Source organism: Hipposideros armiger, unplaced genomic scaffold, assembly GCF_001890085.2.
Source record: "Hipposideros armiger isolate ML-2016 unplaced genomic scaffold, ASM189008v1 scaffold_283, whole genome shotgun sequence".
Classification (NCBI taxonomy): Eukaryota; Metazoa; Chordata; class Mammalia; order Chiroptera; family Hipposideridae; genus Hipposideros; species Hipposideros armiger.
In genome coordinates, this window is record NW_017731633.1 from 1893128 (window position 1) to 1918450 (window position 25323).

Below are 25323 nucleotides of genomic sequence, written 5' to 3' on the forward strand. Positions count from 1 at the left end.
AGCCCTCCAGGGCCTTCCCGTCCTCCCGACCCGCCTCCACTGGGGGCACCCACGCCCGGTGCCTGCCGCGCCCGCTCCGGGAATCGTCGCGGGGAGTGGGCCGGGCGCAGTCCCAGAAGAGGCGGAGGCCAGTCCGGGGTCCCAGGTGACTGGGGCCCCAGGCCTTCCGGTGTGCCCAGTCTCGGGGGCGGGACTCCGGAGTCCCCGAGCCTCAGTGCCCTCCCTGCGGGCACAGAGACCTCCCCCCTGCAGCCGCCCAGCATTCGCTGGGAAACCGGACCCTCCCTCCCGGCTCTGGTTTCTCCAAAACTCCTGACTTGCAGATACTAAGAATGGCTTTCTAGACCCTGTCCTCTCCCCACCCCCACCCACCCCCGTGCCACTCACCCACTTTCTACCCCAGCTCCTTCCTCTCCCTCCTCCTAGGACCCAGGAGTCCAGGCCCTCATCCTTGTCCTTTGTTCTGGGCCCAAGAACCTGGACCCCAGGTCACTTCTGCCTCCGGACCCAGGAGTCCAGACACCCAGCACCTCCTTCTTTAGACGCAGGTGTCGGAACCCAGCCCCCTCCTCCCTGGGGACCTGGCTTTCCGCCATCTCTCCTTGTCCAGCTGTTATTTCTCGCCCTTTAGAGCAAGCAAGGTGGACTGTGAGGCAGCAGGGGAGGGTGGGGAGGGCCGCCGGATGCCCCCTGGAGCCTCCTGGGAGTCAGGGCACTCCTTAAAGGGCTCCGTCTGGGGGCCCACCTGTCCTCCCTAGGGCCCAGCCGGACACAGCTGCGGTCAGAGGAGCAGGAGGAGATCCGCCGACATGCCTGAGGCAAAACCAGGTGGCTTCCAAGCCTCCCTCCCTATGTGGAGGTGGATCCTTGTCTCAGAATGGGGACTAGGGGCTCCTGTTTTTGTGGGATTGGGAGAATGGGGTGCCTCCTCTGTGCGGGGAGGGGTTCCCACCCTTGCATGGCATGGGGATTCCCTTCCCTGTGTAGCAAGGGGGTTCTTTTCTTTGAGGAGAGTTGGGGTACCCATCTCTGTGGGGAGGGGGTCCCCTTCCCTGTGCAGAGAGGGGCTTCCTTTTTCTGTAAGGCATTGGGGGCCCATCTCGGTGCAGATGGAGAATCTCTGAATTTGAGTCCCTTTTCTGGGTGGGGATGGGAGTCCTGTGTGTGTAGATTGGGGAGTCTTTGCATGGTGATTTAGGGTCCTCGGGCTGGGGATCGGACCACTTCTCTGAGTGATGATTGGGGCCTTTCTCTGTAGGGGAATGGGGTTACTGTCTGTGTGGTGAGGAGAGCTCTGTATGAGGATCAGGGGACCTCCTTTCTATGGGGTTTGGGGCTTCCCCATGTTGGAATTAGGGGACCTTCTCCATAGAGAGGCTAAGAGCCTTTCTTTATGTGCAGATTGAGGCCCTTCTTTGAATGGGCCTGGGGAGCATTTCTTCATATAGGGATGGGGCTTCCTCTCTATGGGGAAATGAACAGAAAAGAGAAGCCCCTAGGGAGGACCCCTCCTCCCGAGGTGTCCAGGCCACTGGCACTAGGCCAACCAGGCTGTGGGGTGGGGGTCCAGCCCCTCACTGCAGCTGGGGCCACAGTGGGCCAGGAGCCAGAGGGCAGGGCAGGGCTGAGATGCTGCGGTCAGCACAAGGTGTTCCATTTCCAGCCCAGGGGAAGAGCTAATTTTACCCCTGGGTCCCAAAAGGTCAGGGCCCGGTGGCCTGGGTGGATGAGACACAGCCTGCCTGAGGCAAGGGGAAACCTGATCCCACAGGCTCTGGGGATCTGAACAGACACCCGCCTGAGGGAGGAGGGAGCTGGGGCCTGGACGCCTGGGTTCTGGAAGAGGAACGTGTTCAGCGTGTGCTCAATTGTGAACCTCTACCTCACAGCGGCCAAAAAGGCCCCCGAAGGCAAAGATGATGCCAAAGCAGCTCCCAAGGAAGCCCCCGCTGAGGAGGCGCCCGCAGAGCCCCCCAAAGGTGCGATGATGTCCAGTAGGCTCAGCAGAACCTGGACCTCATCTCTCAGGGTCCTCTTGGCCCTCCGCACCCTCCCTGTCCTCCCCAGGGCCCCAGAGCTGACCCACCCCGCCCTTGCTCACAGCCTTCAATGGCTCCCCAGCACCCCCAGGACACAACCCAGTGTCCCAGTGTGGCCTTCCAGCCCTGACCCAGCAACTGGCTGATTCCTCACTGAGTCCTGCCAGCTCCGAACACCCCAGTCCATCTTTATACCTCTCCTACCCCAAAGCCTCATTCAACCCCAGCCAGTTCACCACCCTCCAGTTCACAGATGGGGAAACTGTGGCCCCAAAAGGTGAGGTTGCCTAGCCAAGGTCACACAGCGTCCTGGGGGACACATTGTCTTTCCCAGATCAGGAAAAGCCACTTTGCCCCATGGCCTTTGGCTTCTGAGCAGAGGGTCCCTCATTGGCTCTAAACACTGTCCCCAGAGTGGCCTGTTGCCCCTTCCCAGCCTGCCTCAGGCCCCCTAATCCTGTCTCCCAGCAGAAGCCCCACCGGAGGAACAGTCTCCCACGGCTGAGGAGCCCACTGGCGTTTTCCTGAAGAAGCCAGACTCTGTGTCAGTGGAGAATGGTGAGGGGGACCTGGAGGAGGGGGGGATGGGGACCCAGACTCCTAGGTCTGAGCGAGAAAAGGCTGGGAGCTCCTAGCTTCACAGTCCTCTCTATAGAGTCTCCCTTCCACCCTCCACCTACCCCGCTCCCCACCCAGGAAAGGACGTGGTGATTGTGGCCAAGCTGAATGGGAAGGAACTCCCCGGCAAACCAACCATCAAGTGGTTCAAGGGGAAGTGGATGGAGCTGGACAGCAAGAGCGGGACCCGATTCGCCTTCAAGGAAACCCATGACTCTGCCAGCAATGTGAGGACCCCATGGGACACAAGGGTGTGGGGCCAGGACCGGAGGTGGTGCAGGCCCCTCTTCTCAGAGGGCCTGTGAACATCTGAGGCATAATCGTGGGCCTGGAGCCCTATAGTTGGAGAAGGGGACCTCCAGGGGTGGAGGTTGTTCAGGGCTGTTTGGTAGAGGTTGTGCTGGGCAGGAGGGGAGAGCGTTTGGGTTTTGCAGGTTGCTCTTGAGCACGGCATGTGCCTCTCCAGAAAACTTTCAGGGGCTCAAGGACATGGGCTCCCAAGGTGAAGATTGTGTAGGCATGGGAAGAGACAGCTGGCCCCTCCTGCGGGGCAGGGGTTGGGATTTAGAGTGAGAGTTGTGGGTGGGCTCCGGGGGCTGTGGGGTGGCACTGAAGGGTGGTCATGTGCACCCATCCCCCTGGCCTCCAGGTGTACAACGTGGAGCTGCACATTGGAAAGGTGGAACTGGGGGATCGTGGTGATTACCGCCTTGAGGTCAAAGTCAATGACATCTGCGACAGCTGTGGCTTCAACATCGATGTGGAGGGTGCGCTGGTGGTGGTGGTCGGGGGGGTGGGAGCCAAGGGTTGTGGGTTTGGGGTGGGGGAATAGATGTGGGGGTGAGGCAGGCACAGGGTTTTAGAGAAGGGAGTACAGATTCAGGGGCCAGAGTATTCAAAATTGGGGAGACAGTCTACAGGCTTAGAGCATGAGGGGGTATAGAGTTGGGGATGAGAGTGTTCAGCATGTGCAAGTACTCTTGTGTGAAGGCTAGAAAGACAAGTTTTGTAGATTCCACAGTCACAGCATACAGACTTGAGAAAGTATCGGTAAGGGCTTGGGAGGTGAGTGTCCAGGTTTAGAGAATAAGGGTGTATGGGTTTAGGGTGAGGGTATACAGGATTCATGGGAGATTACACAGATTTGGGGGCACGTGTATGGAGCCCTGAGGGTGTACAAGCTCTGGGGGTCAGCAGCCCAGTATGTGTGGGGGCTTAAATATGGAAAGCTAGGGACTGAGTTTGCCCAGGCCTGGGGAGAGGAGAGTGCTGTCCCAGGTGTGAGGGAGAATAAACTGCTGAGAGAGGGTGGTACATGGTAGCCAGGGAAATGAGTCTACAAGTAGAGAGTGTCTGTCTCAGTAAGGAGTGTGCTGGTACAAGAGGTGGAGGAAAAGGGGCTTGGGGGAGGTTGCACAGGCCTGGAGGGGTGCTCTTGGTCTCAGGTCAGGCCTTGCCTCCAGCTCACCTTTCCTTCCCCCATTGCCTCTCCCTAGCGTCCAATCAGGACTCCTCTGGGCAGAGTCTAGACAGCGTCAAGCATTCGTAAGTGACCTTGGACCCTGGGGAGAGGGGATATCTCCCTGTGGAGTGGGAGTGTGGAAGAAGGGAAGATCGGACAATGCAAGGAGTTGGGGACCTAGGGGGACAGGACCTCAGTAGAGTTCACACCCCCTCTCAATGGCCACAGGGGTGAAGAAAAGTCAGAAGACAAGGGTGAGCTGGATTTCAGCGGCCTGTTGAAGAAGAGGTGAGCCTACCCCACCTGGCACAGAGAGGGGAGATGGGGGCTCAAGGAGGAGAAGGATGATGGGTGAGGTCCCACTGCCCCTGTTGCTTCCCACTGCCATCTATGGGCTCCCTGCTCACCCCTCCACCACCTCCTCCATCTACCCATCCCTGGCCTACCCAGCCACCTGTCCATCCACCCATCCACCCACACCCACCCAACCATCTGCCCACCAATTCACCTTCCTACTCACTCTTCAACCTTTCATCCTCACGTCCACTTTCCTGTCCATTCAGGCTCCAGTTCACCTACTCACCCACTTGTTCACCCAACCAAACATCCATCTATCCATTTGTCCACCCACCCACCAATCTCATTCATCCATTCAACCTGCTACCTATTTATTAATCAACCAATCCATCCATCCAGCTACCTTCCCATTTGCCCATCCATCTACCCACATATCCAGTCATCTACCTACTGTCTTCCCACCTGTCCATCTACCCATCTGCCATTACACATAGCCACCTAGTTCTGAATGAGGAGGAATGACACCTGATGTGGAGAACAGACTGGACGGGAAGAGACTGAATGGAGGTCAGGAGGACAGGGAGGAAGCTAGGGCGATGGTCCAGGAGGAAGAGAATACAGAGTAACAGGCCCAGAGAGAGAAAGTAACTCAGGCAAGACACACAAGTGAGCAGAGAAGGCAGAGGGAGACCCCATGGTGGCCCAGCCTGCTCTCCCCACCCTCAGGGAAGCAGTTGAGCAGGAGAAGAGAAAGAAGAAAGATGAAGATGACCTAGGCATCCCACCTGAGATTTGGGAGCTCCTGAAAGGGGCAAAGAAGAAGAGTGAATACGAGAAGATTGCCTTCCAATATGGCATCACCGACCTCCGGGGCATGCTGAAGCGGCTCAAGAAGGCCAAGGTCGAGGTCAAGAAGAGTGAAGGTCAGTGCTGGTCTGAGGGGAAATGGGCCCTGCCTGTAGGAATCCCAGCATCATGAGTATTTTATATTTGGACCCTGGACCTATATTCTTTTTTTTTTTTTTAAGATTTTTATTGGGGAATTGGGGGCTAGGAACGGCACTGGGGAATTGGGGGAAGGGGAACAGACAAGTTGCTGTCCTTTTGTTCTTCAGTCTAGTTGTGGAGGACATTGCTTCAATGGCCCAAGTTGGCACCATCATTGCGCTCTTCCCGGGCGAGGCAGATCAGTCACCGGCTTCTGGACGGTCGCTCACGGCGGCTTCTGGCCGCTCATGCTGGCTGCTGGCTACACACGGTAGCCCATGGCAACCCACTGCAGCAGGGGCTGCAGCCTACGCCGTCGCCAGCGACTCACAGCAGCCCAGCTCCAGGTTGAGCTGTTGTTCAGCATCTTAGCTGTGGAGGGCAGTGTCACTGGCCCGCATATGTGGGATCTGAACCGGGGCCCTCTGGCGTCCCAAGCCAGCTCTTAATCACCGCGCCACTCGGCCGGCCCTGGACCTATCTTTTGGAGGTCTCAATTTGAGGAGTAATAGAGTCCTTTTCTCAGGGACCTCCAAGTTCATAGGAGGCTTCTTGATCTTGACCTTGGAGAGCCCATGGTTTCAGGTGGGAGCTCTAGGGATTACCAGGGCAATGAGAACCTCTCAGGTCCATCCCGCACTGTATCCCTCAATCTTCAGCCTTCATCAAGAAGCTGGATCCAGCCTACCAAGTGGACAAGGGCAATAAGATCAAGTTGATGGTGGAGATCAGTAACCCAGACCTTCCCCTCAAATGGTTCAAGAATGGCCAGGAGATCAAACCAAGTAGCAAGTATGTGTGGGGGGCAATGTCTGGGTGGGTGAGATCCAGGGCCCAGAGAGAGCCCTCACTGGCCATTTTTAACCAAGAAAGGGCACCCCATCACCCACATGAAAATTGCAAATACCTTACTAGAAAAATAGACAAAAGCAAAAAAGACCAAGAATTCAGTAGAGAAGAAACCCAACTGGCCAATATGCTGTGAAGTACATGTTCAACTTTGCCAATAACAACAACAACAACAATAATAATAACGCAAATCAAAACAACAGTCTTTCTGTTCTCCAAATGGACAAAGACTTTACAAAATGATAAGACCCAGTGCTGGAGAAGACATAGGGAAATAGGTCCACAAATGCTGCTGATGGGAATGTAAATTGCTAACTCTCCAAAAGAGCAGTGTATTAGAAAGCCTGTAGATTGTGCAATTCTAGGTATTTATTGTAAGGGAATTACTGTGGTTATGCTCATTTAGCTGCAGGGATGTTCACCAAAGCATTTGCTGTTGTAGCAAAACATGGAAAACAACCAAAATGTACACTTCCATACTCAGGTGCTGTGCAGTCACTAAAAAAGATATTCTAAAATGTATACACTAACTTGGGAAGTTGTTCACAATTGTTATGTGCAACAGCGTAGTTCCCATTTCTGCTTCACAAAGCGTTATTTACATATGTACAGATAAAAACATAGGAAAGACAGAGGCCAAAATGTTATCTCTTTTTTTTTTTTAAAGATTTTTATTGGGGAATTGGGGAAGGAGAATAGTGTTGGGGAATTGGGGGAAGGGGAACAGACAAGTTGCTATCCTTTTGTTCTTCAGTCTAGTTGTGGAGGACATTGCTTCACTGGCCCAAGTTGGCACCATCATTGTGCTCTTCCCGGGCGAGGCACATCAGTCGCCGGCTTCTGGATGGCCGCTCACTGCGGCTGCTGGCCACTCACGCTGGCTGCTGGCCGCTCACGCTGGCTGCTGGCTACACACGGTAGCCCATGGCAAACCACTGCCACAGAGGCTGCAGCCCACACTGTTCCCGGCGACTCAGGGCAGCCCAGCTCCAGGTTGAGCTGTTGTTCAGCATCTTAGCTGTGGAGGGCAGTGTCACTGGCCCTCCCATGTGGGATCCGAACCGGGGCCCTCTGGCGTCCCAAGCCAGTTCTTAACCATCGCACCACTCGGCCGGCCCTCTTAAGCTAACTCTTAATCAACTGAGCCACTTGGCTGGCCCCTGGATGTGTTCTTTTAAAATTATTTTTTCCTTGGCTGTGTTTTCTAAATTTGTCATCATGAGCATTTTGGATAAGGTAAAAAGTTCTATTAGTTAAGGTACAGGTTAAGTTGCTGTGACAGAGTCCCTAGAATACATTACTTTAAGTTAGCGAGAAGTTGTATTTCTAGCTGATGGAGGCAGTTGGGCCAGCTCTCCTCTTAGAGACATTTCTGGGACCCAGTTTTCTTATTTTTGGCTACACCATTTCCTGTGGCATTGTCATCTACATGACTGAAGCTGGGTCATGGGCACATCTGTATCTGGGGGACAGGAAGGAGGAAGAAGAGAAGGCCAAAGCCAGCAATTCAAAGTTGGAGATGACCTAGAAGTTAGGCACATCATATCCATTCATATTCTATTGGCCCACATTCAGTAGTGCAGCCATCCCAGCTGCAAAGGAGGCTGGGAAATGTAGTTCTCTAGGTTGGTTGCTGTGCACCACTGCTAAGTGGAAGGAGAAGATGGGTATGGGTGGACAGTTAGCATTTCATCCCTGGTTATTTAAATAGTGGAAGTTGGATCATCTTTCCCCTCCCGCGCAATTTGTCTCTGAGAGGGAATGACTTGGCCTGAGTGGGCGGATCTACCCCAGGGCTAAGTCCTGGGTTGAGGTGAGATTTTTGCACTAGGTACGTGTTTGAGAATGTTGGTAAGAAGCGAATCCTCACCATCAACAAGTGCACGATGGCGGATGATGCTGCTTATGAAGTCGCTGTTGCTGATGAGAAGTGTATGACCGAGGTCTTCGTCAAAGGTGAAGCCCAGATTTGGACCTGAGCTTGGGGATTAGAATTCTGGAGGGGTCCTGAAACTACTGACTTCCAATCTCCATTATGCCCCATAGAACCTCCAGTCCTGATTGTGACACCCCTTGAGGACCAGCAGGTGTTTGTGGGTGACCGGGTGGAAATGGCAGTGGAGGTGTCGGAAGAGGGTGCCCAGGTCATGTGGTAAGTGACTTTTGAGTCCTGATCTCCATACAGGAACCTGCAGCTTCTTTGCATCAACCCTGATTTTTAAGGTGTCTCTTGGAGACTTTGGACCTTTACCCAGTAATTACGAGTAGTCAGCTTTTCTCTATAAATCCTGACCTTCACCCATGACCTCCAGAAATTCTAGAAGAAATCCTGACTTAATACCCATTCCATCCTTTTCAGGGTCCTTTTCCTGATCCTTGCTATTTCAGATTCATTAAATTATTTATTCACCTATTCAACCAATCATCCATCCTTTGATCTATCCACTCATACATCCACCCACCTGTTCCCAAATCTACTCATCCATCCATTCATCCACCCATCCACCCTGTTGATCAATTCATGTATCTACTTATCCATCCATCCATCCACTCATCCATTTGTCCATCCACCTATCCATCCATCCATCCACCCATCCACTAACCCACCCATTCATTCTTCCATCACATCTATTCACTCATCCAACAAATACTTATTGAGCATCTATTGTGTGATGAAACTCTTCTACATATTGGAAATATAATGGAAAGAAACTGTATCAACATGGTACCTGCCCTCGTGGAGTTTATAATCCGGTAAATTGCTGTGGTGTGTATGTGTAAGAGGCAGATACAGGTTATTAGTCAAGTCATCATATGAATATATTAATATATGAAAGTTCTATTTTGACAAGCGTTTCAGAGGAGCAGTGACTGATGCTGTAACTGCTTTTCAAATAGTAAGAAGGAACTCAGGAAGTCAGGGAAGGCTTCCTGGAGGAGGTGATGATTGAGATGCGATTTGAATGATGAGGAGGTAGAAGTGAAGTGGGAAGGGAGGAGTGTTCCTGATAGAGGAACCACCATTTACAGAGGTTACAATATTTTACATCTTTCTGTGATCCCAGGACTTCCTCCATGCTCTGACCTCTCTCCTTGACCTCTTTTTGTGCCCTATGACCTCCAGCCAGAACCTTAAGGCATCTATCTCTCTGTGGCCCATGACCTCCCCCCCTTTTTCTCCCTTTGACCCCCATCTGTGACCCATCTATTCAAGATGCCTCTGCCAACCTTAATCTCTCCACCCTCCCTTCGGACTCTTGACCCCTGCTCAGGACTGTCTCTCTGGCCCCTGACTCACCCTCTGATATCCAGACCCAGGGCTGTGTGGGCCCCTCACTTCCCCCTTCACATCCACTCTGCCCAGGATGAAAGATGGAGTGGAGATGACACGGGAGGATTCCTACAAGGGACGGTTCCGCTTCAAGAAAGATGGAAAGCGTCACATTCTCATCTTCTCAGAAGTGACCATGGAGGATAGGGGTTGCTACCAGGTCATGACCAACGGTGGCCAGTGCGAGGCTGAGCTCATTGTGGAAGGTATGGGGCCTTCAGGTGGGGCAGGGGCTGCACTGAGCATGCTTCTCCTCACAACTCAAAAGTTGCCCAGGCCCTAAATCTCAGAGTTGTCCCTGACACCTCTCTTTGCCTCATACCCTCCATGCAATTCATCAGCAAGTTTGGGTGGCTCTACCCTCAAAGGAGATCTTGAATCTAACCACTTCTCCCCACCTCCATGGCCCTCCCCTGGCCCAAGTCTCCATTCCCTCATGCCTGGACCATTGCAGTAGTCTCCTTACTGGTTGCTGTTTTTATGCCTGCCCCTCCACCCCCGGCCCCAAACACACACACACCAGCCAGAATGATCCTTGTAAAATGTTAAGTCAGATTGTGAAAACTCAACACATTCTGTAGTCTAGGTGACAGAATTGTACCCGCATCCATTTCCTGGGTTGAATATTGGATTATAGTTATTATATCTAAGATGTCACCATCGGGGGAAGCTGGGTGAAGTGTACACGGGTCTCTATGCACTATTTTTGTAAACTCCTGTGAGTCTATAATTCTTTAAATATAAAAAGTAAAAAAAAAAACCCTCAAGTCATTTATGGGCCAAATAAATTATGGTATATAAATATGTAGCCATAAAAAAGACAGTTTTTAAACTTATTGGTGTGGAAGGATTTCCAAGGTACAGTAAATCCTCACTTAACATCACCGAAATGTTCTTAAAACTGGCGAAACGACATATAACGAAACCATTTTTCCCATAAGCTAATCAATATAAACAAGAGCTAAGTTTCTGCGGCATCTGATCCATGTTATAACAAAATAACATTGAAAAAAATGACTTTATTCAAGGACCTGCTGTTGGGTGAACAAACAAATATACTACTATTTGTATAAGGGGAAAGAGGAAGGAAGGAAGGAAGGAAGAAAAGAAGGGAGGAAGGGAGGAAAGAAAAGGAGGAAAAGAGTATAAGCACATTTGCTTTCATAGCTATAGACTAGATGGATGATGCCTTTAAATAAGGGACCTAGATCTGTATGATTATTGGTGGATGGGTGGGAGAGTTCCTCCTCTATGTCTAAATCCTCTTATCATTTTATTTTTAAACCATGTAAATGCATTTTTTTTACAAAACATAAAAAAATTTTTAAATGTAAGTCAGATCCCAACTGTTTTCCCACCGCTGTCGCCCTCCAGTGGCTCCTGCCTCACTCAAAGTCAACACAAATTCCTTTCTGTGACCTCCAAGGCTTATGATCGGGCCCTGCCTGCTCCCCCACCCCCCCCATTTCATTTACCATAGTCACCGTGCTCATCTGCACTGGCCTGCTTGCTGTTTCCACACCAACAAGCCTGCTTTGCTCCACAAGACCTTTGCACATGCTGTTCCTGCTACCTGGGCACTCGTGCATCCTCCCATGGACTCCTCCCTGCCCTCCCTCAGGCCTCATCATGTCCTCTTCTTATACATTTATGTGTTTCCCTGTTCAATATCTGTCTCCGAGCTAGAGCGTGAGCTCCACAAGGCCAGCAGTTGTTTTCTGGGTTCACGGCTGTATCCCCAGTGCCTGGAACAGTCCTTGGCACATAGTAGATGATTGCAAATATTTGTGGGCAATCTGGAGCTGTGACAGCCCCATCTCCTTTTCTCCTTGCCCAGAGAAACAGCTGGAAGTCCTGCAGGACATTGCCGATCTGACAGTGAAGGCCTCGGATCAGGCCGTGTTCAAGTGTGAAGTGTCTGATGAGAAGGTGACGGGCAAATGGTACAAGAATGGGATCGAGGTTCGGCCCAGCAAGAGGATCACCATATCCCACACAGGGAGGTGCGGAGTAGACTGTAGAGGTGGCTGGGGGGTGGGGCGTGTGTATCAGCTAGCTCTAGTTGCATAACAACCATCCCCGGACTTAGTGGTTTAAAAGAACAAGGATTTATTTAATCATGAATCTGTGGGCTGGTGGGAGGCTTGCTGATCTAGATCGTATGCCTGTCTTGTGCCTCTGTGGTCAGCTGAGTGTCAGTTTGCTGGTCTTGTGATCTGTCAGGACCTCAGTGGGAGAACTAGGCTGCCTCTGCTCTGGTCCTTGTGATGCTTTATCTCCTAGTAGAGCTAGTCCTGGCAGTGTCACGTGGCAGAAACAGGGGTCCCAAGAAAGTGCAAGGGAACAAGGCCTCTGTGGTCTGGGCTGGGAACAGTCCGCATGTTACTTCAGTCATATTCTATTGGGCAAAGGAGTCGCAGGCTGCAAGGTCTCATTACCAGGGCATAGATACAGGGAGAGGAAAACCTGTGGTCATATTTGCAGTCTACTACAGGGGTGTCTAGCTAAGGAAATAGGGGCTGGAATTCAATTGGTAGCACATGGACACCTGAGATAAATACCTGGTTATCTGAGGAATGCAGAGTCACCATGACGTCTATAGAACGTTGTATCCTTGTGGGTCTCCTGACAATAGGTTTTGGTGAATGCAGGCTTTCTCTGGGTTCTGTTTAAGGAACCCTGCCTGTTGGTGGTGTCAATAATGACAAGACTGAATTCTAAAGCTTAAAGGGCACTCACTATATGCTTTGCAACCCTGGTGTAGATTGTTCTCATTACCTCTATTTTATAGATGAAGCAACTGAGGCACAGAGAGGTTAAGTATCTTGCCCCAGGTCACACAGCTAGTAAGGGACAAAGCTGAGATTTGAACCCAGCATTCCAGAGCCCAGAATGTGGACATATAGATGCACTGAGGAGGGTGTTTCTCCATGGTGGTCCCCAGGGTGACCTGGCCTGACCTCTTCTCTATGCCCCCAACCCCTCAGGTTCCACAAGCTGGTGATTGATGACGTCCGCCCCGAGGATGAAGGAGATTACACGTTCGTGCCTGATGGCTATGCTCTGTCCCTCTCAGCCAAGCTCAACTTCCTGGGTGAGGAGGCCACCCTTTGTTTTCCCCCAGGGTCTGTATGCCTCTCTCAGGATTAAGTTTCCCTGATTGCACACTTGGGGAGATAGTGGGCATCTACCAATCACAGGGGCAGTTCAATGAGAAGATGAGGGAGAGCATTGTATATACTGCAGAGTGACCATGTGGGGTATGCATGAGAGGAGGGACACTCATTGCTCTGAACCCACCCTAGTACCCAAGGTCATAGGGTGATGCCAGACACTACCCTCTGCCTCTGGGATGTGAGGGTGGGATGAGGGGCCCACTGGATTAACACCTCACCTTTCAGTCTTCTGTATCCCCCAGAAATCAAGGTGGATTACGTTCCCAAGCAAGGTAAGGGCCAGAGGCTGCTGGGGTAGCCAGGGCCTGGGATCCTGGGTCTGAGGGAGGAGGGGCTGGGGCTGGACTCCTGGGTTTCTATGGCTGTTGGGACCCAGCTTCTCCAGAGATCTTCTGAAGGGGATCAGGAGGGCCCAGCTGCCCACTTCCAAGTTCCCCAGAATCTCTTCTCTGCCACCAGAGCCACCAAAGATCCACCTGGACTGCTCAGGGAAGACCACAGAAAATGCAATTATAGTTGTGGCTGGAAACAAGCTGAGACTGGACGTGGCCATCACAGGGGAGCCCCCTCCTGTCGCCACGTGGCTGAAGGGGGATGAGGTATGGTGGAGCTTCCCCTGCGCCCTATCTGTCCCTCTCAGCTCTGCTGGGTGACTTTAGGCAGGTTGCTTTCCCTCTCTGAGCTTCAGTTTCATTGTAAAATGAGGATTGTGGTTCCTTCTTCAGAGAGTTGTTTTGAAGATTGGCAATTATATTTGTCCATCATGTGGTACTGTCCTAGCACATAGTGGGTGTTCCATCCATCCATCCATCATCCATCATCCATCTATCCATCCTTCCATTCATCAATTAATTGATTAATTCATTCATCCATCCATCCACTCATCCAGTAATTAATCAATTTGTCCATTTATCCATCAACCAACACAGTTATCCATCCATCCATACAACAAATATTTTCACCTTGTATGTTCCAGGCCCTGGGACAGTTGAATTTTTCTTCTCTCCTCTGGGCTCCAGTTTCCTCTTCTGTAAAAGGGATAGACTCAGTCTTCATTCATTCCTTCGCTCAGCAAAAACCCTCTGAGCTTCCCTCTATGCCAGGCTCTGTGCATAGGCATTGAGGACACAGCCATGAATCAGACGCAGACCCTGCCTTCCCGGAGCCCTCGCTTTGGGAGAGAGGCAGACACGTGCCCAAACAGTCACAGTCCATGGCGATCGGGGATGAGATAAAGGGAGGTACTGGAATCCAGGGGATGGGATCATCACTTTCAGCTGAGGGCATCCAAGAGTGCTTCCTGGAAGAGGCAACTTCTGGGCAGGTCCTAAAGGATGGGTAACAGTTGAGCAGACAGAGAAGTGGGTCAGGGCATTGCATGCAATCCTGAGGGTGAGCCCGTCTGGTGTTTTTAATTAAGGGTGGTGTTTAGAGTACGAAGAGGGCAGCAGGGAGGAGTGATAAGGTTGGTGCAGGTCCAACAGGTCCTCTTGTGCCAGTCCTTGTGCATGGTGTAGTGATGGGGAGCCACTGGAAAATTCCTAGCAGGGGAGGGGCAGAGGCAGATCTGGGCAAGGCCACCTGGCGGCTGTGTCCAGGTGTTCTCAGCCACCGAGGGCAGGACCCACGTGGAGCAGCGGGTGGACTGCAGCAGCTTCGTGATCGAGAGTGCCGAGCGGGCAGATGAGGGCCGCTACACCATCAAGGTCACCAACCCCGCCGGCGAGGACGTGGCTTCCATCTTCTTGCGGGTTGTGGGTGAGCAGAAAGAGCCAAAGGGGCCGAGCTTGGGGGCGGTTCCCTGAGGCAGTCAGGGTCCCCCTGACTCTCCTGCCTCCCTCTCCAGATGTCCCAGACCCCCCAGAGGCTGTGCGTGTCACTTCAGTTGGAGAGGATTGGGCCACCCTTGTCTGGGACCCACCCAAATATGATGGGGGGCAAGCAGTCACTGGTGAGTCCCTGTGTGCCAGAGTTCCCATAACCTCTGACCTCTTGTACCCCTGATTTCTCTTAGACCTCCAAGAGTCCTTAGCATCCTCAGTGACCCCCACCCTCCCCCGAGATCTGGTTTCCGTCTTTGGCATCTTGTAATCCCTTGGGTCTTTGCATCAATTTTTACTTCCTAATGACCTGAGAATCCTCACTTTGGCCAATAGCCTGGGATTTTCTGTGATGCCTGACCCCCTGATTCATGACCTGTGACTCTGCTTGATCTCTGACACCATGACCTCTGACTGCTCTGTTACCTTGAAATCACCCCAAGATTCACGGCTTCAGGCTTCTCTGGGCCATGTGACCTTTGATATGACACTCACTGCCCCAACTGACCTGTGACCCCCTCCATGGCCTCTCCATGACCACCCACACCTCTCTGCTTGCGGGCATCCAGGGTACCTCGTGGAGCGGAAGAAGAAGGGTTCTCATCGCTGGATGAAGGTGAACTTTGAGGTCTTTACGGAGACAACCTACGAGAGCACCAGGATGATTGAGGGCGTCCTGTACGAGATGCGGGTCTTTGCTGTCAACGCCATCGGGGTGTCCCAGCCCAGCGTCAACACCAAGCCCTTCATGCCTATCGGTGATGCCCCTCTGCACCTCACCTCTGGACCCCCACCTCTGACCCATGCCCTGCCTGTCATTGAGCTCTGACCCTACACCCTGGCTTTGACCCTATGGACTCTGCTGACTTCTGTCCTCTCTCATCCAACAAACTAACACTTTGACCCCTTAGGCCCACCCACCCTCTTGACCTCTTTCTGACCCAGTATATCAGCTGTCAACCTCCATGGTCCTAGGCTCTGTGCTGTGGCCTGGATATCTCATTGACCTCTGAGCTAGCAGACTAACACCTATCCCTGCCCTTGGAGACCTCACTATCCCTTCATACCTTGTTTTACTGACCCTTGATGACATGTCCTTGCTCATTGACCTTCGGCCCACCATATTGGTCGCTTTTCTGACCAGTAACTCCAACTCTGACTCCTGATCCTCCATGCTGACCCCTGACCCCTGATTTACTCCCACCTCCCCTTTCTCTGGATCCTTACAGCTCCCACAAGTGAACCCCAGCACCTGACAGTGGAGGATGTGACAGACACCACCACCACCCTCAAGTGGAGGCCCCCAAATAGGATTGGGGCAGGCGGCATCGATGGGTACCTGGTGGAGTACTGCCTGGAGGGCTGTGAGTGATCCGGTCAGGCCTGGTGGGGGGCAGTGGCTCACATGGACCTCAGTGGGTATCCAGTCCAAGGGACTGAAAATAGGGCAGCACAGGGACCGATCTCGTGCAGAGTGTTGCCCTTGTGGTGTCTGTACTGAACGTGAATCCCTGGATGGTATGGGTCAAGCCAGGCCCCCCGTGACCAGCTTTTCCACTCTCCCTCCCTTTGCCCTTCTTTTCTTCTTCTCTCCTCTATACCCATCATCCACACAGCAATACCTTTTCATCCATCCACCTATCCTTCCATCCAAGTATTTATCTACTACCTACATTCTTTCTTTTTATCCATCCATCCATCCATTCATCTGTCTTTCCTTTCTTTTTCCCTTCCTTCTTTTCCCCCTTTTATTTCTCTCTCCCTCTCTTCCTCTGCTCCTTCCACTTGTCCACCTAGTTATCCATCAATCATCTCTCTAAAAATCTTTTGGATCATTCAACTGTCCATCTCTCCAGTAACATTTTTTTACCCATAAATCTCTCTTCGCCACCATCTTTCTCCATCCCCCTTCCTTCCTTCTTTCCACCCATCCATTTATCTGTATGACCATCTAACCATCTCTCTATTGTCTCTCCATCCATCCATCCATCCATCCATCCATCCATCCTTCCATCCACCTATTCATCCAACCACCCATCCATATTTCCACATATCCAACTTTCCATTCTCCACTGAACAAACATGTGTTGAGCGCTGACTCTCCGCCAGGCCCAGTGCCATGGCTATGGGGAAATCTCCAATGTGGTCATCCCACTGGGAATACAGACAAGATTATCTTGACACTGTATCCCAGGCCTTAAAGTCCGACAGACGTGGGTTCCAATCCTGCCCCTACACTTTCTAACTATGTGACCTTGGGCAAGTCTCTGAGCCTCAGTTTCTTCATCTAAAAATGGTGGACAGTTCCCATCTTGACAGGGTAGTGATGACTGCATTCAGTAATGCAAGTACATGATAGATGGCAGGACTCGTGTCAGCTTTTTCCCTTTTTTCCCTTCACATTGCTCTTTACCCCATTCCTACCCTTGGCAACCCCTCCCCAATCTGTGTCATCGCCACCCCTATGCTTCAGAACCTACTCTTATTAGACTTCATCCTGTTGATTGTTGGTCTGACTTACACTGGTTCACCAACCCAAGGCGATAAATCCAAGATGGAAAGGCACCTGTCACAGGGGCAGGAAATTGAGGAGCTGTCTCTAAGCACCACTCCCAATTCCTTATCCTCTCTGAGCCTCAGTTTTCTCATCTCTAAAATGGGAACAGCGTCGGGTGGAGGTGGGAATGATGAGCTAATGCGTGTGCCACATTTTGAACCTGGTCATAATCAGTGCTTAATAAATCAGCTGCTGCTAGTTCAAGGCGCGGGAGGGAACAACAAGCTGAAGGGCTTGCAGAAAGGTCTTGAAGGAAGGTCCTCAGCATCGCTCCTCTCCCACAGCTGAGGACTGGGTCCCTGCTAACACGGAGCCCGTCGAGCGCTGTGGCTTCACCATCAAGGATCTTCCCACAGGAGAGAGACTCCTCTTCCGGGTCGTTGGGGTCAACATAGCCGGGCGCAGTGCGCCGGCCACCCTGGCTCAGCCAGTCACCATTCGGGAGATTGTGGGTGAGCAGCCCCTGACCTCGACCCTTCTCTCCTAAAGACCAAGCTGGCATCATTCAGCCTGCCCTTCGTGTCATCATCAGGGCCTCCCCACCAACCTCATCACCATGGGCTCCCTATCCCTCCCGCGTCCCCAGCCCAGCTCTGAGCCTTCCCTATTTGTGTCCTCAGAGCAACCCAAGATCCGACTCCCCCGCCATCTCCGCCAGACGTACATCCGCAAAGTGGGGGAGCAGATCAACCTCCTCATTCCCTTCCAGGTGCGTGGGCTGGTGTCGGGGTGAGGGGTCAGCTCATGCGGGCAAGACCCCATCTGACCTCTGCTTCCTGTTGCACACCATCCCCCCCCCGCAGGGAAAGCCGCGGCCCCAGGTGGTGTGGAAGAAGGGCGGGGCGCCCGTGGACTCCACCCGTGTGAACGTGCGCACCAGCGACATCGACACCGTGTTCTTCATACGGCAGGCAGCACGCTCGGACTCGGGGGAGTACGAGCTGAACGTGCAGATCGAGAACATGAAGGACACAGCCGCCATCCGCATCCGGGTCGTGGGTGCGCAGCTGGGGCAGGGCGGGGCTACCGTGGGCCAGGTGGGGATGGATGAGGTGGCCATGGGGGAACCAGGGGGACAGGTGAGAGGAGGATGGCTCAGGAGGGGGTAGTGAAGAGATCGAATGGGGGTGTGTATGAGGTGAGACTGGAGTAAAAAGGTGGGGAAATGGGAGTGGGGGGAAAGGCCTAATAGATCAGAATAGGGAGAGGCGCTGAGGGGGTTAGCATGGGAGAAGAGTTGCAGAACTGGACATTTAGGGATGCCTGGGCTGGCATGTGACAACCACCCTCCTTCCAGAAAAGGCAGGGCCACCAGTGAACGTTATGGTGAAGGAGGTATGGGGCTCTAATGCCCTGGTAGAGTGGCAGCCCCCCAAAGATGACGGGAACAGTGAGGTCACGGGGTATGTCATCCAGAAAGCCGACAAGAAAACCATGGTAAGAGTCTGGGGCAGAGTGGGGTGAGCCAGGGGTGGGGGGAGAAAAGCTGGCCGATTGTCAGGGCAGATGCAGCTGTACTCATTTCCCAACTGGGGAAACCGAGACACCGAGAGATTGGGAGGCTGGATTGGGGCTGGCAGGGAAGGCTTTTGGCTGAGATTTGGTGCATGATGGGTTTTCTTTTGTACTTTTTATGGAGGTAAAATTCATACAACAAAATTAAGCATTAACCATTTTAAAGTGGCATTTAATACATTCCCCTTGTTGTGCAACCACCACCTCTATCTAGTCCCAAGACATTTTCATCACCTAAAAGGAAACCCCGTACTCATTAAGCAGTCACCCCGCCATTCCCTGTCTCCCAGCCCCTGGCAACCACCCATCTGCTTTCTCTCTGTGAATTTGCCTATTCTGGACATTTGCTATGAAAGAAATGACAATATGTAGCCTTTTGTGCCTGGTGTCTTTCAGTCAGCCTCATGTTTCCTAGGTATCAGTGCTACATTGTAGCAGGTGTCAGTGCTTTATTCCTTTTCATGGCTAATATTCCATGGCCTGTATCTACCACATTTTGGGTCTCCCTTCACCTGCTGATGGCCACTTACTTTGGGTGTCCCATCTTCCCGTCACTGTGAATGGGTGCTGCTGTGAATGTGGGTTTTCTTAGCTCCGTAAACACTTGAGTGTGGTTTCCTCACTGCCCTGCCCTTCTTCTGTGTCCCCAACTCTCCCGGCCCTTCCCTGTCTTCACGTTAGGAGTGGTTCACCGTCTATGAACACAGCCGCCCCACCAGCTGTACCGTGTCCGACCTCATCATGGGCAACGAATACTATTTCCGCGTTTTCAGTGAGAACATTTGTGGGCTCAGTGAGTCCCCTGGCGTCTCCAAGAACACAGCCCAGATCCTCAAGACAGGTATCACTACCCACCTCTGTGGGGTTCAGTCCCCCCTATTGGCTGGGGTCTGACCATGACTACTCCGTACCCCCACCCACCCACCCACAGACTCAAGGTTGAGGGCACCTGGTGACAGAAAAGAGGTTGTTGGGAGACAGTCAGGATCAGTTGCCTTACAAGTGCACCTTCCCTCCCCCAGGTATCAGCTGGAAGCCACCTGAGTATAAGGAGCATGACTTCCGGATGCCTCCCAAGTTCCTGACGCCGCTGCTGGACCGGGTGGTAGTGGCTGGTTATGCTGCTGCTCTCTACTGTGCCGTCAGAGGCTACCCGAAGGTGCTGTGTGTGCGCGCGCGCATGCGTGTGCCCCTAGAGGGACATGTTCGCCAAGATGAAGCCCCCATTCCTCCCCGCCATACTGGCTCATCCTCCCCAATTTCTCGCTCCTCTTTTAACCCACTTCCCGTCTCTCTCCTTCTCTGACCAGACCCCAAGTCTCAGATCATTGCACTCAATTTCCCTCAAAAACAGAAACCTTGAGCGGGGGGAGTGTCTAAACTTCCAGGGCCCGCTGTGTCTTCCTGTGCCACCTGATTTCAGGACGGCTATTTGGGAACATGGACACTTGTGGCTCATCTGGACCAGGGATTGGCAAACTGTGCCCGGTGGGCCAAATCTACCTACCACTGGTTTCTCTAAATAAAAGTTTCATTGGAACATGGCCCTGCATACTTGCTTGTGTATTGTGCATGGCCACAGAGACCACAGGGCCCACAGAGCCTAAAATATTGACTGCCTGGCCCTTTACAGTTTGCCGCCTTCTGGTCTAACATCCAAGATTTTCGCTTCGGCCCCTGTAGGCACACTGTGGATTCATTAGTTCACCTCCTCCATTTCCATCTACCTGCTTCCTTCACTAAATCCTCCAGTGTTCATTTACTCCACTCATTTTTTTCACCTCCCAATCCATTCATTTATTCAGTTCATTCAGTCATTGCATGTGTTTATTTACGTCATTCATGCATGTGTCATTCACTCCATTTATTCTTTCCACACACATGTGGAGGCTTTGTACGTGCTGATGAATTGGACAAAAAGTCCTGTATGCTGGGGAAGACCGACACTAATTCAAAGTCACACAAATGACTATGAAATTATAAAGGGTGGCAAGTGTGCCAGAGAGGTGCAGGCAGTCATGAGTGTGTGAAATAGGCGTTCAGGCCCAAGCCCAGGGGCTGGGGAGTGACGTGTGAGCTGAGACCTGAGATAGGTGAAGAGAGGAAGGGAGAGCAGTATTAGAAGAGGGAACAGCCAGTGCCAAGGCACTGAGGTGGGAGTCTGTCTGGTCTGTTTGAGGAACAGCGAGGCGGCCAGTGTGGTTAGAACAGAGGGAAGGAAGAAGGGGAATGGGAGGTGAGACCAAAGGAGTGATGTAGGGCCCTGTGGGCTGCAACGAGGCGTGAACTCTTCCTTTTATAGAAGAAGAGACTGAGGGCCAGAGAAGTGAACTAAGTCCAGGGTCATCCAGCCAAATTAGGAGGTGGCACAGCCAATATTAGAATCCAAGTCTCCCTGCCAAGGCCCATTGGTCATGACCCAGGGGACACTTTCTAAGCTGGCCTCGTCTCCCGTTCCTCTCAACAGCCAAAGGTCGTCTGGATGAAGAACAAGATGGAAATCCGTGAAGATCCCAAATTCCTGATGACCAACTACCAGGGGATCCTGACACTGAACATCCGCCGACCATCCCCCTTTGACTCGGGGACTTACTCCTGCCGGGCTGTCAATGAGCTGGGAGAGGCACTGGCCGAGTGCAAGCTGGATGTCCGAGGTGAGGAGGTGGTGGCTCGGTACCTCTCCCTGGCTGACCCATGCTCTTGCCCTTTACAAAGCTAAGCGGAGGCCCGTCTCTGAGCAGAGCTGCGATCAGAGCTGTCAGAGGGGGCCCTCCAGGAGGAGGAGGGGGGAAACCGGAGTGAGACCCAAGAGGAATGACGCAGGGTGACGGGCTGGAGTGAAGGCAGCACAGGGCATCGGAGAGGTGGAGGTGGAGGGAGCACCTGACTCAGCTTGGGCAGTTGTCCAAGGTTTCCCAGAGGAGTTGAAGGACAAATAAGTGAATGAGGAGAGCTTAGCAAATGATTGCTAAGGCCTCCAGTGGGAAGATGGGTGGACACAGTGTCGAAGCACACATGGGTGGTGGCTGAGGACCGGGGGGCCATGGGAGCCCAGAGAAACACCTTCCCCCTGCACAGCCTGTCCTCAAACTCTGTTCCTCCTGACGCTGGCTCGCTCTGCCCTGTCCCCTCCCCTCTGCCCCACAGTCTCAGCCCCAGCCTTGTTCGTCCTCTTTCTCCTGAATTCTCACCCAGCCCCTCCCCGCCTCCATCTCTCTCTCCAGTCCACCACACAGGGCCCTAGAGGGCTCTCTATGCAGGGTTGACCTGCCCTGCCTGGGCACCCCAGCAGCCCTCGAGCCCCTCCGCCTGGTGTCATCATCCTGCATCTGGCACCCCCTCCCGTCTCCAGACTTACATGCTCCAGTTTTCCTCTACACTGTTCCAGCCACACCAAGCTGTTGGCAGTTGGACCAACTGGCTCTGCTTCCTCCCGCCCCTGGGACTTTACATATGCTGTTCCCTCTATCTGAATACTCTTCCTTACCTCCCCAACCCTGGGCTCTCGTCTATCAAATATTTGCCAGTCAAGGCTTGGTGGGGAGGCCACTAACCAAGTCCCTCAGAGGCGGCTTTCATAGTCTCACCCTGACTGTGACTTGCCCTGGCCCTGATGACAGCCTAGCAGATAGAAGTGGCCACTGACCCTTGACAAGGACTCAGAGGGACTACTCTCCCAGCCTTCTAGGCTGACCCAATTTCTCATGTACTGCTGTCCTCTTTATCAAATATTGAATCAGCTCAGAACTATCCCCACTTCAGGATTCCAGTGATGGCTTGTTGCCCACAGCTGCTCAGAAATCCCTGATCAGAACATCCCAGTTTGGGGTTCAAAACTACAGTAATTACTGGCACCATGATGTTGGGTTGCCCACCCATACTGGGCCTGGGAGCAGGGTGGTAAAGGGGAGACTTGCTCCCCCTGCTGGTCAAGTGAATTCAGCAGGCAAAGGGGCCGGCAAAGGAACAGGCGTTGGGGAACACAGGTCCCTGCGGTCCCCCTTACCCACTCTTTTCTCATTTCTTCCACAGTGCCGCAGTGAAGCTCTCTTTCACCTGCCCAGATAACTGGCTGCTGAGTTCTAACCCGGACCTCCCAAACAGTGTTTCCCTTTCCAGAGTTATCACTGAGAAGATAATAGTCTTGTCTGGAGTTGCACTTGTCTGTTCTTGAATTTGTAGCTCTGTCTTCCTCATCTGTAGGGGTTAGTCACCTGGGGATGGGTAATGGGGACAGCCAGATTGGCGTGGCAACCACCATAAGGCAACCCCCTGATGGAAATAGACCACATGGAGGCCGCCATCTTGGAACAGCTACCTTAGTGAGGCAACTGTGTTGCCATGGCAACTACACAGCATAAGAGGGGAACCCAAGACTGAGGGGAGGCAGCCCTCTGAGGCTAGCTACCATGAGGCAGGCTGGCTGCTATGGCAACTGCAATGAGTCTGGGAGGAACCAAAGGCTAGGCTGGGAAGGCTGCTCTGGTAAGGTAGCCGGAATGGAGTGGGGGTCACTGAGGTCTCAGGAGTGACCCCAAGGAGCCAGACACGATGAACCGAAGACCACTTATAGGTGACCATACTGGAAAAGCCACTTCAGCCAGGTGGCCATGGTGTACTGGTGACGGTGATGAAACTGTTCATGACGTGGTTGGTGGTTCTTAAGTGGCCGGTCTTTATTAACGTTAGTAATTCATCTGTCTGGCCCCGAAGTTGAGTACTTAGAACTCCGGGCCCTTTGGTGACCTCAAGGGTGTTGGGGGAATCACAGTCCCCAGAGTTCAGAGGCCTGTGGGTTCAGTCTGGCTTCCATAGTTCAAAGCTGGGTACGAGAGGGAATTTGTCTCAGAGGCCTTGACTGCTGATGCTGCCAAGTTTGGGGGTGGGTGCGAGGACTTTGTACTTACTGGGAAGGAAGGAGGAACAGGTCCCCACAGGTTCTAGTGCCACCACCTTCAAGGACAGGCATCCCTCCCCTCCCCAGGCCTGAAAGGGAACTGGACATCTGGCCTGGCGGACCTCACCCTTCAGGGCCCAGGCATTCCCTCCCCAGATCCCACAATGAAGAGAGGCTGGGGCCCAGGTGGTGGGGGGGAGGGGGAGTGATGGCGCCCTTAAGCTAGTGTACCAAAGCCCTGAAGACCCTGCCTTGTTTGGAGGTCCTGTTGTCCACTACACACAGACATCATACCCTTTCAGGACCCAGAAGTCCAGGCCCCTGGTCACCTCCCTCTCAGACCCAGGAGTCCCGACCCCCACTTTCTCCCTCGGACCCAGGAGTCTGACTCAGCCCCTCCCCCCTCACCTCCTCCTCCCAGTCTTCCAGCGGCGAGCCCTCCTGAGTGAAGGGCACGTCTCCCTCGGTTGAATGGAAGCGCAGGCGGTAGAGCAGCCGCACCCACTGGCCAAACTCGCGGTCGCGGGTCTCGCGTGGGGCCCGCAGCTGCAGGTAGAAGGCACGGCCGGTGCTGAACTTCACCTTGAGCTGCCAGCGGCTTTCGTCGTGGACGAAGAGCTGGACGAACTGCAAGGGGAATAGCCTGCGCGGGCGGAAGGGGCGGCCCTCAGGTTCCGACCCTTCCGTGCCCCTGCGCCCTCAGGGTCGGGGTCGCCCACCTCACCGACCCCCTCTCTGCCAGGAAGGAGTTCTTTTTCACTTCCTCTGCCTCTTGACTCTTATCCATCTCCGACTTCCATCCACAGAGCACACTGTCTCTCCCCTAAATCCCAGACTAGAACAGACAGCCGCCTCCTTGAAAGTTCCATCTGGATGTTGGACCGATATCGGACACATAACAGGTCCAGCAACCAAATTCCTGACCTAACCCCTACCTCAAACCGGCTCCTCTCGGACCTGGTCATAACTACCTCCTCCCACTTGCTCGGTTGGAAATCGTGGAGTCGCTCCTGACCTGACTTTCTCACACCCTCATCCAGTCCTGCCACCGAATCCTGACGGCTCTACGGTTAAAATGTATCCACGATCCGACCCCTTCTAACTCCCTTCACCGCCTCCACACGGGTGTAATTTCTCTCCTGAGCTCCCTGCCTCGGGCCCTAGCCCGTCTGTTCCCCATGCGGCGGCCAGAGGGCGCCCGTCAGCACTTGAGTTCGCTCACGGCCCTCTCGTGGCTCAGAGTAAAAGCAAAGTCCTCACTTTGACCAGGAGGCCCTGCAGGATCTGCCCCCTTTGTTCCTTCGGTGCCCTCACCTCCTGCCCACTCCCCTCGCTCACTGGTCTCCAGCCACACTTGCCTCCTCACTCTTCCATAAACCTGCCAGGCTTGGTCCTTCTTCAGGAACTTTGCACAGGCTGTTCCCTATGCCTGAAACCTTCCAGCCACCCCCATGGCTTGGCCCCTTCACCTGTCTAGCGTCTTTCACAAGAGGCACTTTCTCAAGGAGGTCTGTTTAAAACCTTGGCCTATTTCCAACCATGACCACGCTTGCAGACCTCCCCATTGGTCCCCTGTCTGATATGTGTCCACAGACCTTTTACCCCATTAGACAAACTGTCATTTATTCTGCCTTCCCAGAAGGTGAGCTTGAGGGCAGAAATTTTGGTCCGATTTTGTTCACTGCTGGTTCCCCAGTACCCAGATTGATACATAGTAGGTGCTCAATGGATACTTGTTGTATATGAATAAATGAATTGCTCAGGTGTCCCCCCCC

At 53.0% G+C, this 25323-nt stretch overlaps 1 protein-coding gene across 2 annotated transcripts; it reads left to right on the forward strand.

Moving 5' to 3' along the window:
* Positions 1-441: 441 nt before the first annotated feature.
* Positions 442-22810, forward strand: MYBPC2 (myosin binding protein C2). Of its 2 annotated transcripts, none has more exons than XM_019658222.1 (28): positions 442-828; positions 1890-1979; positions 2508-2597; positions 2736-2884; positions 3307-3424; positions 4154-4202; positions 4348-4407; positions 5143-5339; positions 6063-6195; positions 8084-8208; positions 8299-8404; positions 9617-9789; positions 11421-11586; positions 12571-12677; positions 13002-13031; positions 13219-13358; positions 14358-14517; positions 14606-14710; positions 15149-15337; positions 15809-15943; positions 17421-17588; positions 17757-17845; positions 17940-18135; positions 18434-18573; positions 19333-19492; positions 19674-19810; positions 21119-21305; positions 22684-22810. In XM_019658222.1, exons 1-28 carry the CDS (start codon positions 810-812, stop codon positions 22692-22694), a joined length of 3429 nt encoding a protein of 1142 aa, XP_019513767.1. In that variant the 5' UTR covers positions 442-809; the 3' UTR covers positions 22695-22810. The 2 variants fall into 2 exon arrangements, with proteins under 2 accessions (XP_019513767.1, XP_019513768.1); XM_019658223.1 differs by having other exon boundaries at positions 443-828; positions 2511-2597.
* The last annotated feature ends 2513 nt before the right edge of the window (positions 22811-25323 follow it).

What these genes read in the sequence shown, in the direction of transcription:
- MYBPC2 (XM_019658222.1), top strand. An exon ending in CTCTGTGTCAGTGGAGAATG is followed by an intron (nt 2,598 to 2,735) that starts GTGAGGGGGACC and finishes CTCCCCACCCAG; the next exon opens with GAAAGGACGTGGTGATTGTG. An exon ending in CATCTTCTTGCGGGTTGTGG is followed by an intron (nt 14,518 to 14,605) that starts GTGAGCAGAAAG and finishes CTCCCTCTCCAG; the next exon opens with ATGTCCCAGACCCCCCAGAG.